At 44.7% G+C, this 18,321-nt stretch overlaps 1 protein-coding gene across 2 annotated transcripts in view; it reads left to right on the forward strand.

The window, feature by feature from the left end:
• The first annotated feature begins 536 nt into the window (after nucleotides 1-536).
• PRXL2C (peroxiredoxin like 2C) overlaps nucleotides 537-18,321 on the forward strand; it is a 34,835-nt gene continuing 17,050 nt past the window's right edge. Inside the window, exons 1-4 of one of the 2 annotated variants that reach the window (XM_075340422.1) lie at nucleotides 537-766; nucleotides 3,994-4,062; nucleotides 10,858-10,911; nucleotides 13,870-13,975. In XM_075340422.1, the coding sequence (XP_075196537.1) occupies nucleotides 572-766; nucleotides 3,994-4,062; nucleotides 10,858-10,911; nucleotides 13,870-13,975 (424 nt within the window). In that variant the 5' untranslated portion in view covers nucleotides 537-571. The remainder of the gene's footprint in view (nucleotides 767-3,993; nucleotides 4,063-10,857; nucleotides 10,912-13,869; nucleotides 13,976-18,321) is intronic. The other variant, XM_075340413.1, reaches the window with a different exon arrangement.

Below are 18,321 nucleotides of genomic sequence, written 5' to 3' on the forward strand. Positions count from 1 at the left end.
AGCATGTAAAAAGCGCTGAAAACGCATCTTAAACGCGGTAAATACGCATGCGTTTTCAGCGCTAAAGTTCTGAAAAAGGCAACTTTGGTCAAATCAATTAAACCCAAAACGTGCGTTTAGAACTGCAAGTAGCACGACGCAAAGTGCGGTCTTAGCCTTATATCTTTAGTGTTCTCCCATGAAAAGATATAATGAAATATTTACAAAAATGTGAGGGGTGTACTCACTTTTGTGATATCCTGTACATAGGGGAAGAAGGGTGAGAGAACTAGAAATCATTTGTCACATCATTTCATTATCTCACAGAGTTCTGCGCTGTCAGACAGAGCTGAATTATAAATCAGGATCTGCTTCATTATCATTTCCATTTTTAATGCAAAATGTGAAGAACATACTGAGTTTTACTAGTATAAACTGTACAGTTGTGAAGGCGTACATCACCTAAGGGGTTAAGATGCACTGTAGTTGATAGTTTGGGAAACTCCGCCTATGTTAGAGCAACTGTTGCTATAAACTATGTCCTGGCTCAGAGGGAGTGCTGCATCCCACCCATCAGAGGAAGGAAGCAAACATGGCCGCAGAAAGTTCCCCAGTCATCCAGCAAATAGGCAGAAGTACAGATGTGGAGAGTGCGGCTCTATGGAACGCCATGTATCACCCAGATGTGGAGCTAGCTGCCAGCTGCCCGCTGAGAGATCAGTATGGCAAGACTTTGCAATTCGGGGATTTATACAGAGATAGAAAAGCCATTCTAATCCTTGTGCGGGTAAGCCCCAACCATACTATTCTGCTATACACTCACAGGTATGGATGACTAGAGGTAGCACCGCCATCCAGACATCTATTCGGATTGCCAGATTATGAGCCAGGAAGGAATTGTTATTCTAAAACGAAGAAAACTTGCTGATGCCTCAAGGATGATTATTTTCCTCTGGAGTAAGATTGCAGAATAATAACTAGATGGATATATGCTTTTTAAAGTAATGCTGCCAGAATAGCTTTTCACACCTAAATGCCAAAATATCCGCAGAATAGGCAATGTCTGCAGCTCTATACTAAAGGGGGCTTTACACGGTAGCGATATCGCTAGCAATTTGTAGCGATAGTGAGCGTGTAAGTACCCGCCCCCGTCGCGCATGCGATTGTTTGTGATCGCTGTCATAGCGAACATTATCGCTACGGCAGCGTCACACATACTTACCTGGTCGGCGGCGTCGCTGTGACTGCCGAACAATCCCTCCTTCAAGGGGGAGGGATGTTCGGCATCACAGTGACGTCATCGCAACGTCACTAAGCCGCCGGCCAATCAAAGCAAAGGGGCGGAGCTGAGCATGATGTAAACATTGTGGCCGGCGGCACGTAAGGAGACGGTCCTCGCTCATGCGGTGTCACACATAGCGATGTGTGCTGCCGCATGAGTGATGAATCACAACGCTAAACAACCCTTACCGATTTTTGAGTTTGGGACGACCTCTCCATGGTGAACGATTTTCACCATTTTTGAGGTCGCCTAAGGTCGCTGGTAAGTATCACACGCTGCGATATTGTTAATGATGCGGATGTGCGTCACTAACAATGTGACCCCGACGATCAAACATTAACGATATCATAGCGTGTAAAGCCCCCTTAATATTAAAGCTGAGCGCTGGCACTTACCTGTTGCCTGAAATCCTAAGGTTACGTTCCCACGATCCGGACACGCTGGGTCCTAGATGCAGTGTCATCCCTCCTCCGGAGGCTCTAGTGTCCTGTGCGGGAGACCACAGCATCTGTGCCCATGATCAGGGTTCTGGGCACAGCGGATTTTCGATTTATTCTCCCGCTCAGAGCACTTGCGACTCCACAAGCATAAAGTGACATGCTGCGGCTCGGAAAATCCCATACACTGTGCTTGTACTGTTCAATGCAGCGTTTTGGACCCAGGGAAAACATACCGTGTCCAAAATGCTGCTGTTTCTGATAGTGGGCACGTATCCTAAGGCCCTGATTCATTTGTGTCACCTTTTTATCTTGTGGCTGGTAATGAGCAGGCCATTGCAATTTCAAATTCAACACTTCATGCAGATTTCCCAGAGAAATCTAATTCACTGTGAAGTTTTTCCCCACAAATTTCCATACCTTACATCAGTAGTCCCCAACCTTTCTGAACTTGAGAGCCACATACAGCTCTGAGAGGGGGCTGTGAGCCAAATTGACCTCTGGGAGAGGGTGACAAGCCACATCCAGCTCTAAGAGAGAGTCGTGAGCCACATTCATCTTTGAGAAAGGGTCACAAGCCATATCCAGCTCTGAGAGAGGGTTGCGAGCCACATTCATCATAGAGAGAAGGTCTAAGGCTATGTGCGCACGTTGCGTATTTGCATGCAGTTACGCTGCGATCTGCACCGCAGCGTAACTGCATGCGTCCTGCGTCCCCAGCATAATCTATGAAGATTATGCAGGAGATGTGTGCACATGGCGTATTAGAGCGCAGCGCTTCGGCTGCTGCCCGAAGCGCGCGTTCTAAGAAGTGACATGTCACTTCTTTCCTGCGCTCTGCATGCAGCCTCCATTCTGTCTATGGGAGGGGCTGCACTCAGAGCGCATGGAATTGGCTTTTTTTTATCATTACAGACTCTTTCTGCAGCGATTTGAAGCGCACGTGTGCTGTTCAAATCGCTGCAGAAATTTCTTCAGGGACAGAACGCTACGTGCGCACATAGCCTAAAGCCACATACAGCTCCCACCTCAATCACAGTAGAATCACCCAGAGTCCCCATTACTGGTGTAATGACAGCCAAGCTTTTCCACAAAAATTACACCAAGGCAGTATACCGCCGAGATCCAGGAGTTCTTACTTTACCCCCATTCAGATCTGCTCTACTATCCAGGTTAAAAAACCTACAAGTAATGGGCAGGTAGGATCCAACTAAAAGAAAATACTCTGGTTAAAGGGCGGGAGGAGTGCTCAGTCAGAACAGAATGGAATGCTGATATAAAAAGACTGACAAGCACATCCACTAGGTTTTTTTTTTAAACCCGGATAGGGTCGCGACAAAGAGGTACGCCTTGTAGTTGGCTGTTGGGCTTACACAAATTGGCCAGTTTGTAAACTAAGGGCGGCTTTGCACACTACGACATCGCAGGTGCGATGTCGGTGGGGTCAAATCGAAAGTGACGCACATCTGGCGTCACTTGCGATGTCGTAGTGTGTAAATCCTAGATGATACGATGAACGAGCGCAAAAGCGTCGTTATCGTATCATCGGTGCAGGCTCCGACATTTCCATAATGCCGGTGCAGCGACAGGTACGATGTTGTTCCTCGTTCCTGCGGCAGCACACATCGCTGTGTGTGAAGCCGCAGGAGCGAGGAACATCTCCTTACCTGCCGCCGGCGGCTATGCGGAAGGAAGGAGGTGGGCGGGATGTTTCCATCCTGCTCATCTCCGCCCCTCTGCCGCCATTGGCCGCCTGCCGTGTGACGTCGCTGTGACGCCGAACGACCCACCCCCTTAGGAAGGAGGCGGGTCGCCGGCCAGAGCGACGGTCGCAGGGCAGGTGAGTGCATGTGAAGCTGGCGTAGCGATAATTATCGCTACGCCAGCTATCACAAGATATCGTACCTGCGACAGGGGCGGGGACTATCGCGTGCGACATCGCAGCATCGGCTTGCGATGTCGCAACGTGCAAAGCCCGCCTAAGTATCTCATATTTTTTTTCCAATAGCAGTAATGCAATGCCAAACTTCCTATATTTCATGTTTACATATTTTAGCTTTTCAGAGTGCTGCTGTACAAATCTTTGTAACTTTGTTGCATTTTCAGTGTGCACCTGTTCACACCTAGTGGATGGGCTGGTCAGTCTTTTTATATTACCATCCAATGTGAAAATGACAGAATAAGAATATATAATTTTCTCATCTGAGAAGCCCTTCGTTTCATCACAAATCGGGGGACAAAGATATGTGCATGAACAAAGCTGCTCATTAAGATTTTTTTTTCCTTTTTTATTAGAATTTTCTGTGTTATACATGTAAAGAATACGTGGAAGATTTGGCTAAGATTCCAAAAAGCTATCTACAGGTATGGACTGATAAATATAGTAGTAGTCATAATAATGATTGTAATAATAAAATCTAATAGTAATAATCTACAATATGTTATGCAGGTTTTATTATATCGCATTGAATATTCGTATATTATCACAAAAGTATTGTCTTTCCCTATACAAGCCGCAGCGAGAGGGTCCTGTCACTCCAAGGCAGTGGGTGGAGAGAAGCCGCTTGGGATCCGCCTGTCCAACTAGTCTACTATGCTACTCAGTCTCCGGCGGTTATTAAACTATATTTTTCTTTGAAACACCACAGCATTTCAAAGTTGAATATATATGTCATACATCATGCAGGCAACGTCTGATATATGCTGCCTGTGGATCGGACAGCATGTATCAGCTGTCAGGTTCCCTTTAATAGTAGCTCACTATATGGATTCCACAGAAAGTGATCTATCAAGCTATAGAGGCCGATGCTGAACGGGGAAACAAACTCTGAAGGTAGTGGCTTCTTAAAGGGTTTGTCCACATTCAGAGAACCTTTGTCCATAAATGCAGTTTGTATTAAAAAAGCCAAACTGTTCTTTACTGACCAGTATGGCAGCAGTCATTCACTGAGCTCAGTGGCTCTGCCTGATGAGATTGAATGCTCCATTCTGAGCTCCCTGATTGGTTGCCACGCGTTTTATGTGACATCAGCGCTGCAGCCAACACCGGGAGAAGCAGCAGAGACTCGGCAGTGGTTTCTTTTTTGTATCAAAATATGTTGTCTTCAAGAACACACTTCCAGGGGGGCGTGGCCTGCTTGCTAATGGCACCGGTCACCTAGCTGCTGAGCTCCAGCCACATCGACTCCTAACCGGCTCACTGCGGTTCACCAGTGGCACCAATCTCTCTGGACACGGGGGGAAAGTGCTGTGGAGGTATCCAGGAACGTGGCATGCCAAGGGGAAAGTCCCAGAAGAAGCCGTCCCAGCGAAAGTCACAGACTTCTTCTCCAGCACGGGGCGAGGGAAAATGGCGGCGGCATCCTCCTCCACAGCTTCCTCACGCTCATCCAGGAGGGGATCCACAGCAGGCCCAGACTTGGACACAGATGCTGCAGATATACCGCTTACCAAAGGTACAATGCAGAAACTGCTCAGTGCCCTCCGCTCATCACTGCAGTAGGATTGGAAAGATATGGTGGCTGAGCTGAGGGGAGATATCACTGCCATAGGCAGTCGCACAGCACACATTGAAACTAAAATGGAGGAGCTGACAAAGTCACACAATAGCCTCATTGATGCCAATGCAGCACTGGAGGAACAAGTGCAAAAGCTCCATACCAAGGTCTTGGATTTAGAGGACAGGTCCCACCGTAACAACATAAGAATCAGAGGAATTCCAGAGGCCATACCAGACAAGGGGCTGCAGAGTTTTCTAGGCTCCTTGTTGCAGGAGCTGCTCCCAGACCTGTCCACAACTGATTTCTTGGTGGACAGAATACACAGAGTCCCTAAGCCTAAATCCCTCAGTGCTGATGTCCCCCGGGACACTTTAGCTCGCCTGCACTTTTACAAGACCAAAGAAGCCCTGCTGCAAGCCATGAGAAAGAGGCCTCCTCTGTCTGAGCAATTCCGGCACCTGTCCATTTTTCCGGATCTGTCTGCAGGAACCCTGGCAAAAAGGAGGGAATTTGCCCCCTATACCAAAATTCTCAGGGATGAAGCTATATCCTATAGATGGGGTTTCCCTGTAAAGATCCTGCTTTTCCGAGCAGGAACCACCCACGTCTGCCATTCCCCACAGCAATTGGCAAGGCTCCTATCCTCATGGAACATGGCAAATCTCCCAGCCAGATCTCCAAGAGCCACAGAATCATCCCAAAGGGATAAAGTGAATGAAGATTGGTCCGTTGCGTGAGTTAAGTGATATGTTTGAGTCGCGGCTGAGACTTAGTTGCTACTTTTAAGGTCCGCTGGTTCTGTTCAACCAGGACCCTGAACCCCCATGGCGGTAAATTTCCACCATACCGCAGGCCCCCTTTTTGGGCTTTTTTCTATGTGGACTGATGCTCCCTACATCAGTAATGTTAGTGATGTCAATATTGTTAGTGTTATCTCTTTCCTGCCTAACCTTCCTTTCTCCCCCCCCCCGCAGCTCTAGGCAAGAGACTTTTTTTCATGTACAATGGTACTGAACTGTATGTCTATAAATGTTAGGGGCCTGAACTCGCCAGCCAAGCGATCCATGTTTTGGCGGGAAGTGGTTAAATCCAAATGTGACGTGATATGTGGTCAAGAGTCTCATCTCCTCCAAGGGGACTCGCACAGGTTAAATAATGCTAAATTTCCTTTCATACTGTTGGCTTGTGGGAAAAAAAAAAGGCTGGAGTATTCATTTGTGTAAAAAATACTGTTGCATTCACACTACATTCCCAACATTTAGACCCTGAAGGTAGATACGCCATTATTAATTGCTCCATAAATGGATCTAAGTATACTATTGCAACCGTTTACGCCCCCAACTCTGGTCAGATCAGCTTTCTGCGGAGGTTTCTTTCCAAGCTTTCATCCGTTACAGAGGGTAAGCAAATAATCTGCGGGGATTTTAACATGTTAATGTCCAGCACTCTGGATTGCTCCAATACTGCTGTAAAGAGGAAGGAGATGAGCACAATAATTTCAGAAAGACATCTCCATGATATATGGAGATGCCAACATGCAAATGAGAGGGACTACACATTCTTCTCACCTCGGTTCACCTCATACAGCAGATTGGACTACTTTCTGGTTGAAAGCTCACTTATTATGGATTGCTCAGATTCAAAAATTGGACTTATAGCTTGGTCGGACCATGCCCCCATATACCTGACAGTCCAGGAGCAAAACCGCGTGCCTGTTTTTACCCGGTGGCGCATGAATGACTCCCTCCTAACCTGTAGACAAATCTCTGATGAGTTGCAGGCCGACCTCGCAGAGTTTTTTAAATTTAATGACAACAAGGAGGTGACAGAGGAAACTCTATGGTCTGCACACAAGGCCTTTATTAGGGGGTCATTCATCAAAATTGCCACTAGGGAGAAGAAGAGGCGTCAGGCCACTTACAAAGTTCTACTGTCCCACATAGCGCTTTTAGAAGCCCACAATAAATCTGCCCCAAACTTGTCGACATCTGACGAACTCAGGAAACTAAGAACACAGCTCCGCCAATTGTTGATGGTAGACTATGAGAAAAACTTAAGATCCCTCAAACAGCGGTACTATATGATGGGTGACAGGGCGGGTGCCTTACTAGCCAGGAGGGTTAAAAAACGAGAATTGCAAAATAAAATTGAATACCTCGTGATGGGTTCTAATGCCACAATATGCAACCCAACGGAAATAGTCAATGCATTCACTGATTTTTACCAGTCTCTCTACAACCTTAAAAATGACTCCACTGCCCCAAAGCCTACCCAATTAATTCCTTCTTAAACAATATTAATCTTCCTCGGTTATCTACAGTACAGCTAGAGCAACTAAATTCCCCTTTCTCTCTGGAAGAGGTTCGCCAGGTGGTGATCACAGCCAAAAGAAATTCAGCTCCAGGCCCAGACGGCCTCACTAACTCCTATTATAGGCAATTAACTGAAACCATGTCTCCATTGCGCCAGAGACTTTTCTCCTCTTGGCGAACCACAGCAGATATTTCACCAAATAATCTAGAGGCCATTATAACTACCCTGCCAAAACCAGGAAAACCCCCTATTTCACCAGGAAACTTCAGGCCAATATCCCTCCTAAACTGCGACTTAAAATTGTACGCCAAAATAATCTCAGCTAGAATACATAAAGTTCTTCCATCACTGATTTCCCCGGATCAAGTGGGGTTTGTGGCGGGGAGGCAGGCGAAAGATGGGACGAGACGTATGCTGGACTTGATTGCGGGAGCTGAGGGGAGAAAAATCCCCAGTGTATTCCTGTCCCTGGACGCAGAGAAGGCGTTTGACAGGGTGCACTGGGGATATCTCAAATCTGTACTGGCTAAGTTTGGATTTGAAGGCCCCATAATGGCGTAATGGCGCTATACTCTAACCCTAACGCCAAAGTTCTGGCATCCGGATTTATATCTCGGAGTTTTGAATTAACCAATGGGACACACCAGGGGTGTCCGCTCTCCCCTATCATCTATGCCCTTGCTATAGAGCCTCTGGCGCAGACTATCCGTGAATGCCCTCGGATCTCGGGGATTCGAGTGGGGAGTACAAACCATGTGATCAGTCTATATGCGGATGATGTGATTTTATCTTGCACTAATGTAGAGGTGTCCCTAAAACACGTAATGGAGATCCTGTCCTCCTTCGCTCAAGTCTAGTATTACAAGCTTAATATTACCAAGTCCTTAATTTTTCCGCTCTTCCTGCCCGCCTCAACTAGAGCCACTCTTTCTCATCTTTACCCTTTCAAATGGGAAAACGAGGGTATCCCCTACCTGGGTATTATACTGGCCCTGCTACACTCCGTGATCCGGAAAAATCTGCTGACCCTGCACACCTCACTGGATAGAGAACTTACTCACCTTTCTCTTCTCCCGCTCTCTTGGGTGGCGAGAATGCAGACCTTTAAAATGATCTGCCTCCCAAAAATTATCTACTTACTTCGGTGCCTGCCCCTAACAATTCCGCAACGGTATCTCACCAAAATTAATTCGCTAATGAGTAAATTTATATGGGCTGGGAAAAAACCTAGAATAGCCCTGAGATGTATGCATGCCCCGTTAAGTGGTGGAGGAATGGGTATTCCTAATATTCTAACATATCACAGAGCCGCTGTCTTTGAACCGGCTCGAGATTGGTGGAGGAACGATTCAGACTTAAGATGGTTACAGATTGAGTACACCTGGGCACAGGTCAACTCCCCTAAACAATTCATAGACTCCCTGCTCTTAACCCCTTCGCCCCCCGGCGATCTTCTACCCACCACAGCAGCTCTAAAGAAAGCTTGGGCCTTGTGGAGCAAGCCAGTGTCCCATGCTTTGGGTCCCAGCATTCCCCTCAGATCGCTAGAAGCCTTCATTCCGAACTTGAATCTTGCCGCCTGGACACGTGGAGGTCCAATCACCCTAGCAGATCTCTATAGAGAAGGCGTCCTACTCCCGTACTCAGAAATGTGTGATAAATTTAACCTCCCCCGACACAGTCTATTCCAGTTTTTTCAAATACGTCACTTTCTTCAGTCCGCTCCTCATCTCCCAGTTCCCACGACAGCCGACCACGCCTCAATTAAAATTTTTTTTCAAAATAGCAAAATCAAAGGCCTTTCATATATTCATAATATGCTAAACTCCCCACAACCGGACAAACAATTGCCGTATATGCTCAAATGGGAAAAAGATCTAGCTTCTCCGCTTCCGTCGCAAGAATGGTTCGCAGCCTCAAAATGGATCCACAAATTCTCTTCTTGTATCAATCATATAGAGCAATTAAAAAAGGTTCATCTGAGGTGGTACAATTCCCCTACTAAACTGGCTTCTTTTTCCCCACATATGTCACCATTGTGCTGGAGGGGCTGCAACCACAGGGGCACATTGTGTCATATGTGGTGGTTTTGCCCTAAGTTATCTAACTTCTGGCAGGAGGTGTTCAATCTAATCCAAGAGGTTACTAGTCTCCGCCTTTTCCCAAACCCAACCTTAGCGGTGCTACACATTGGATTAGATGGGATTCCGGATCTTTTAAAAAACATCATTTCTCACATTCTCATAGCCGGCAGGTACTGTGTGGCGTACAAGTGGAGGTCGGTGAGCCCACCTACAAAAAGAGAACTAATTGAGAGGATCAACCTACACTGGCTATACGAAACCAACTTGGCCCCTAACCTAGAGAAGAGAACAGTGAGACTTAAACAATGGCACCCGTGGGCCACTTCCCTTTATGCAACGGCCCTCCCCCAGATACAGACACCTACACCATAAATAAATTGTTTATGCCTAAGAATGCCATGTAGAGCTGCTTCCCCCCCTCTCTCCCCCCCCCCCCCTGCTCAAGTTGTTGTTGTAAGGGGTATTTAATGTCCCAGATTGATATTCTGATAATGGCTCGAGGCTATTCCACCTCTTGCTACTCACTGCTCCTGTTCTTGATGTTGTTGTATGAGAAGTTTGTATTTTTCTGAAAACTCAATAAAAACCTTTATGATAAAAAAAAAAAAAGAACACACTTCCAGATCTCCTTGGGGACTGGGGAGTGAGGTGGAGCCTCTGGCCCATACTGCTGCTACCAGGGGCAAGCCTGGCCTCTCCAGCATAGGAGGTGAGCAATAGCACTAAAGATGGCTGGATCCAACTTGGACGCTCTGCACTCCTTGCCTAGGAGACCAACTACTGCAGCTAGACTGCAGAGGTTGCCTGTAACCTACACAATAAAATGGAAAAGCCTTTTGTTTTTGAGAATGGATAGGAATGCCGAAATGTATTGTTAGAAACATCCTGCTACTTAGAGCTGTACTGGTAATAATAAAATATAAGATGTAAATGATATTTAAATTGTTCCATAAAAATGCTTTGCCGCTGTGGCGTGATCTTTCACTGCAGTTTTATTTTTGCAGTATTTGAAATCGCAGTAAAACTATGTCAATTTCTTACAAATCTTGACAAAACTCTGCAGTTCTGCAACAATTTTGGTGAAATTTAAATAAAAACCATGCTATTTTACTGAGCTTTTGAATCTAACAGCAAAAAACAATGTTTTTTTCCCAGCGGCTTTGAATAGCTGCAAAAACTCCTCCAAACCCACACCACTGCCAAAATATACCACCAAAGAGTGTGAATGCGGTCTAACACTTTTCATTTTTTTCTATTATTAGGCTGCAGATGTCAGGCTTATTGTAATTGGGCAGTCATCCTATCTACACATAAAGGTAAAACAGATTTTTTTTTTTAAAGAAAATGAAAATATAATGAGAAAACAAAAGCAATATTTGCATAGTATGGTTCATGCAAATGCTGTCAAAGCAAAATATACATTGTATAATTATTTGGTGCATAAGAAACTAAATGTCATAAAGATTAAAAGGATCGTCCAGGAAAATTGGTGTAGATGCCCAGTAGGTTAGTCATATGTGCCCACGTTGCAGAAAATTTGCAATTTTTTTTCGCAGAAATTTGAAAATCCGCAGTACAGTGAGTCCCCAGCCATTTCTATGGCATTTTGGAACTGCTGTGCCCATGCTGCATTTTTTTCTGCAGCGGAAATAATGTGGATTTCCCTGCGGAAAAATCTGCAGCATGTGAATTATTCCTGCAGATTTTTCCGCACAATGCCATGCTTACCTGCCTTGATAGCAGACACCGGAGTCACTTCCTCCAGTGCAGAGGAGCGTGGTGGAGCCAGAGCTAGTGCAGGCCCGCCCACTTTCTCCGGCAATGTGCAGACAGACACGGCCGGAGAGTGAAGTGCTGCGTGATGGAAATAAGGATGAACTCCCCCAACACTTCACCACTTGTTCGGCATTGAGGATGCAGTGCCGAAGCCATGGTACTGTATCCTCAATGCAGAATGACCGCAGCATATCCGCAGGACATTCCGCAATAAAACCGCAGCATGTAAACAGACAAAATTGTGCTGCGGTTTTCTAGGAGCTCCTACGGAATGTCCTGCGGATATATCCACAGGACACTCTCCCCGTGGGCACATAGCCTAGGTCATCGGTTCAAAGCTGCTCTTAAAAGGGAATATTTCACGTTTTTTTGTTTTAATACGATAAATATTTTACTCATTTAGTGTAGTGTATTGCTGCAAAACACCCAAAGATAAGATCTGGCACACAAAGTATACAGATTCAGTTTCCCCCACTATGTTCCTATCTCTTGTGCTGAAGCTGCATACACTCTGAACTGTGTATACTTTAACATGCTAAGTTCCAGGCGTCAATGGAGAGGTAGTGTGATGGCTAAAAAGATTGACTTCCGATAGTGGCTCCTGATGGACCGCCAGAGGAAAAGGCCATATCGGTAAAGAGAGAAGACTAGTGATGGACGAAGTCGTAGCTATCCGGGATTGGCAGGACTAACCAGATTTAAAAAAAAAAAACAAGTCCGGCCCCAAATTGATCCCTGGTATCTGACCTGACTCCAGTCCCCGTTTAAGTCTATGGGAGCCAGAATCTGGCACTTAAAATTGGTGGTAGAAGGGATAGGGGGATTAGAGCAAGCACACTATACTTACTTGAGTCTCTGGCATGGCTGTAACTGCTTCTGGGCTGCTCATTCTACTTGCGGGGCTGTTCATTATCGCTCATAGATATTTACTGTATGACAATCTACAGTGACCCACAGGCAGGGTCTGTGGTTGGATGCAGTCAGCTGGTGCTGAATGTACGTGGGCTCACGTGACATCACAAACCCACGTGAGCCCCAACACCGCAATTCTGAATACCGCTGGAAGGGTGAAGTGTGTATAGTCTTTATTATTTTACCTGGGAGAAACATGTGGAATCAGAAGGGGTTGTCCTAGTAGTGGACAAGCCCTTTAAGTATTTGCAGCGGAAATTTCTGCCATATTTGTGCACCTCTTGGCAGGAAAAATGCTGAGTAAAATAAGTGCGTTTTTTGCTGCATTTTTTACAAGTGTTTTTGGTGCATATTTTTGTCTACTCATTAATATGAGTGAAATCTGCAGCAAAAACACTGAAAGAATTGACATGCTGCAGATTTGAATCTACTGCAAATAAAAAAAATAAGCAACGTGCACATGAGACTTCAGGGATCTCATTCCCTTTGGTGGGATTACGTCACTCTCTATGTCGATATGGTGCGCGGATAGCATACCACTCGATATACATATAAAGAAAAGACATCTGGCACCCATAAATTAAAAAGAGATATGGGTTTGGAAATTGCAAACCCTAAATATATGTAACGTTTCGGCAAGCAAGGCCTTCTTCAGATGAATGCAGACAGGAAATTACCGTACATGGAATAGTGCTGTTAGAATAAGGGGTGCTTCACACATAGCGAGATCGCTACCGAAATCGCTGCTACGGCACGGTTTTGGTGACGCAACAGTGACCTCATTAGCGATCTCGCTGTGTGTGACACTGAGCAGCGATCTGGCCCCTGCTGCGAGATCGCTGCTCGTTACACACAGCCCTGGTTCGTTTTCTTCAAAGGCGCTCTCCCGCTGTGACACACAGATCGCTGTGTGTGACGGCGAGAGAGCGACGAAATGAAGCGAGCAGGGAGCAGGAGCCGGCATCTGGCAGCTGCGGTAAGCTGTAACAAGGGTAAACATCGGGTAACCAAGGGGGTTACCCGATATTTACCTTAGTTACCAGCCTCCGCAGCTCTCACGCTGCCTGTGCTGCTGGCTCCGGCTCTCTGCACATGTAGCTGCAGTACACATCGGGTTAATTAACCCGATGTGTACTGTAGCTAGGAGAGCAAGGAGCCAGTGCTAAGCAGTGTGCGCGGCTCCCTGCTCTCTGCACATGTAGCTGCAGTACACATCGGGTTAATTAACCCGATGTGTACTGTAGCTAGGAGAGCAAGGAGCCAGCGCTAAGCAGTGTGCGCGGCTCCCTGCTCTCGCGGTTATGATCGCTGCTTCGGCTGCTGTGTTTGACAGCTAAGCAGCGATCATAACAGAGACTTACAGGGTCGCTGTTACGTCACAGAAAATGGTGACATAACAGCGACCTCGTTGTCACTGTCGCTTAGTGTGAACCAGCCCTAAGGGTAGATGCCCCGGTCTCGTGTTAATTCCTTCTCTTTATTTATATGCTTTAAGTGTGTGACAACTTGTATACATGACCTTCTTTGTACTTTCTACTTACTTACTAAGATCTAACTGATATCTTTTTGTTCTGTGTATTTCACAGCAATTTTGTTCCTTAACCGGTTATGGTCATGAAATATATGTTGATAGTGACAGAGAAATTTATTGCAAACTGGGCATGAGAAAAGGCGAGTCTACTAGCTCTTCAGGTAATGATTATTCAATTATAAACATCATGTGCCCTATTGCTTTCTGATATGCTCTGCTGAACTGTTATGCCAAGAATAAAAACCAGAACTGTACGATTTGGCTGACTACAAAGACTACTACCAAATCTCCTAGCAGCAAAAACACACATTTTGAATGTCATTTGCCATGTTTTTGATGCGTTTTTCTTCACTGCTTTCAGTGGTGAAAACGCAGCTAAAACACAAAGAATGGACATGCTGCAGATTTTTTTTTTTCTTTTCTGTAACAAAATCTACAAGGAAAAAATCCTGAATGTGTGCACGCTTCACTTCAGGATTCTCATAGACTTTGCTGGCATAAGGATTTGTGAACATTTGCAAGAAGGGGAATGTAGTGCAGATAGTGACCAGGGCACAAGTAATGAAATTGGGGGTGGTACGGGGGGAAGGGTTAGGACAGTCAATACAGTAAGCAGGAATATAGGTACAGAGTCATACGTAACGTGCATGTACACTAATGCCCGAAGCCTCACAAATAAGGTGGAGGAATTAGAATTAATATTGTTGGAAGAAAATTATGATATAGTGGGGATATCAGAGACATGGCTGGATGAGAGCTATGACTGGGCTGTTAATTTACAGGGTTATAGCCTATTCAGGAATGACCGTACAAATAAGCGAGGGGGAGGTGTGTGTCTATATGTAAAATCATCCTTAAAACCCATCCTGATGCCTCTTCCCTGACGAAGATTAACCTAATCGAAACGTACGTAGGCTGGCTCTTCTGAGGCTCCTTATCCATGGACCCCCTTCCTCCAACCACTCCACGACTTCAAGTGTATGGTTCAAGGATCATTACCCACATTTGATCTGCGCAGGGGTCCCTATGGGACCGGGGGTAATGTGTTCATATGCACCATGACTTTGGCTCTAACTTGATTCCAGGTTATGCCGCCCCATAGAAACCCATATGACATGTGTTTGATATGTAACCCTGTCCTTCATCTGCAGCATTGCATGTGTGGCTGTGCCAAATGCTATTTTATACCACAGTAGCTTATCCGTGCACTTAATACGGTTCGCTTGACATGCAGTCTTTGCACTTTTTTCTGTGACCCGCAGTATATGACCACATGATAATGAACCGACATGACTGAGGTTGTTTGAGTATTTACTATTTATTGGGGTTGTCCGTGTATTATATTTTAACAATATGTTTTTATGATGTCCCGGATGTTCATCCTCACTGTGTGTTTATAATAAACTTATGTACTTTTTTGCACCTTTAAAAACTCTTGTCCTCTTGAATTGCTTAAAACCCATCCTGCCTGACAACATATGTGAGGGTACTGAGAATGTAGAGTCCCTATGGGTGGAGATAAGGGGGGGGAGAATGAATAATAAAATACTGATAGGGGTGTGTTATAAGACGCCGAATATTATGGAAGAGGTAGAGAATCTCCTCATAAAGCAAATTGATAAAGCAGCGAGTCTCGGAGAGGTAATTATTATGGGGGACTTTAACTATCCTGATATAAATTGGGGAACAGAAACTTGGAGTTCCAGCAAAGGAAATAGATTTTTGATAACAATGAAAGATAATTACCTTTCACAAATGGTACAGGACCCCACAAGAGGGGGAGCACTACTAGACCTTGTACTAACCGATAGGCCAGACCGCATATCAAATATACAAGTTGGGGGTTACTTGGGGAATAGTGATCACAAAATAATAAGTTTTCATGTATTCTTTAGTAAGATGTATAGTAGAGGGGCTACAAGGACACTAAACTTCAGGAAAGCAAATTTTAAACGGTTGAGAGATGATCTTAGTGCAATAAACTGGGATGATGTACTAAGTAATAAAAGTACACAAAGCAAATGGGAGACTTTTATGAGCATCCTGAATAGGGCTTGTGCAGAAAATATACCCTATGGGAACAAACATGCTAGAAATAGGAGGAAACCCCTATGGCTAAATAGAGCTGTAAGGGAAGCAATAAAAGAAAAACAGAAAGCCTTAAAAGAATTAAAGAGGGTAGGTAGTGATGAGGCATTATATAATTATAGAAAATTAAATAAAATATGTAAAAAGCAAATTAAGTTAGCTAAGTTTGAGACAGAGAGACTCATTGCGAGAGAAAGTAAAAATAATCCTAAAATATTCTTTAACTACATAAACAGTAAAAAACTGAAAAGCGATAGTGTTGGCCCCCTTAAAAATAGTCTTGGTGAAATGGTGGAAGGGGATGAGGGTAAAGCCAACCTGCTGAATGACTTTTTTTCTACGGTTTTTATACAAGAAAATGCCATGGCAGATGACATGACCAGTGATGCCATAAATTCACCCTTGAATATTACCTGCTTAACCCAGCAGGAAGTACGCCGCCGCCTCGAAATCACTAAGGTTGACAAATCTCCGGGCCCGGATGGCATACACCCCAGAGTACTACAGGAATTGAGTTCTGTGATAGATAGACCATTATTTTTAATCTTCTCAGATTCCTTAATAACAGGGTCGGTACCGCAGGACTGGCGCATAGCAAATGTGGTGCCAATATTCAAAAAGGGGACAAAAACTGAGCCGGGAAATTATAGGCCGGTAAGTTTAACCTCTACGGTTGGTAAAATCCTTGAGGGTTTCTTGAGAGATGCTATACTGGAGTATCTCAAGAAAAATAACCTTATGACAGAGTATCAACATGGGTTTATGAGGGATCGATCCTGTCAAACTAATTTGATCAGCTTCTATGAAGAGGTAAGTTCAAGCCTGGACCAGGGAAATGCAGTGGATGTTGTGTATATGGACTTTTCAAAAGCTTTTGATACGGTGCCACACAAAAGGTTGGTACATAAAATGAGAATAATGGGGATAGGGGAAAATATGTGTAACTGGGTTAAAAACTGGCTCAGTGATAGGAAACAAAGGGTGGTTATTAATGGTACGTACTCGGACTGGGTCTCAGTTCATAGTGGGGTACCACAGGGGTCAGTATTGGGCCCGCTTCTTTTCAACATATTTATAAATGACCTTGTTGGGGGCATGCGGAGTAGAATTTCAATATTTGCAGATGATACTAAACTCTGCAGGGTAATCAATACAGAGGAGGATAATTTTATATTACAGGGAGATTTATGTAAATTGGAGGATTGGGCTGAGAAGTGGCAATTGAAGTTTAATGTAGATAAATGTAAAGTCATGCACTTGGGTAGAGGAAATAACATTTATGATTATGTACTTAATTGTAGAACACTGGGTAAAACAGACACAGAAAAAGACTTGGGTGTATGGGTGGATGGTAAACTTCACTTTAGTGGACAGTGTCAGGCAGCTGCTGCCAGGGCTAATAAAATAATGGGATGTATTAAAAGAGGTATAAGTGTTCATGAAAAAAATATAGTTCTACCTCTGTACAAGTCACTAGTGCGACCGCACTTAGAATACTGTGTACAATTCTGGTCACCGATATATAAGAAGGACATAGCTGAACTGGAGAGGGTGCAACCGAGGGGCGACCAAGATTATTAGAGGAATGGGGGGGCTGCAATACGAAGACAGGTTATTAAACTTGGGGTTATTTAGTCTGGAAAAACGAAGGCTTAGGGGGGATCTAATCACAATGTATAAATATATGAGGGGACAGTACAGAGACCTTTCCAAAGATCTATTTACACCTAGGCCTGCGACTGGAACACGGGGGCATCCGCTACGTCTTGAGGAAAGAAGGTTTAATCATAATCACAGACGAGGATTCTTTACTGTACGAGCAGTGAGACTATGGAACTCTCTGCCGCATGATGTTGTAATGAGTGATTCACTACTAACATTTAAGCAGAGCCTGGATGCCTTTCTTGAAAAATTTAATATAACCAGTTATGTATATTAGATTTGATGACAGGGTATTGATCCAGGGAACTAGTCTGATTGCCGGATGTGGAGTCAGGAAGGAAATTTTTTCCCCATTGGAACTTGTTTGACACATTGGGTTTTTTTTGCCTTCCTCTGGATCAACATGTTAGGCTACGGGTTAAACTAGATGGACTTAGAGTCTCCCTTCAACCTTAAAAACTATGATAAGAAGTGGCAAAAATGCTCCATGTTCAAACAGCCTAACAGCCTCCAGAGAAAGAGGATGCATCAGTGCGCTGTATTCTTTGTAGTCAACTTTAAAGGAATCTCTCTCCAGGTTTTTGCTATGTAATCTGAAGACAGCATGCTACAAGGGTTAAAGGGGTGGTTCACCCATATTTTTTATTGTCTAGTTCGATATTATATTGAGAAACCTCGTTTCTCTCAAATACCTTATGTTAGCAATAGTGTCTGTGAAAGGCGCTGTTCCCCGCTCTGGTGACGTCACATCAAGTTC

The sequence above is a fragment of the Anomaloglossus baeobatrachus genome, chromosome 1 (genome assembly GCF_048569485.1).
Source record: "Anomaloglossus baeobatrachus isolate aAnoBae1 chromosome 1, aAnoBae1.hap1, whole genome shotgun sequence".
In the NCBI taxonomy this organism is placed as follows: Eukaryota; Metazoa; Chordata; class Amphibia; order Anura; family Aromobatidae; genus Anomaloglossus; species Anomaloglossus baeobatrachus.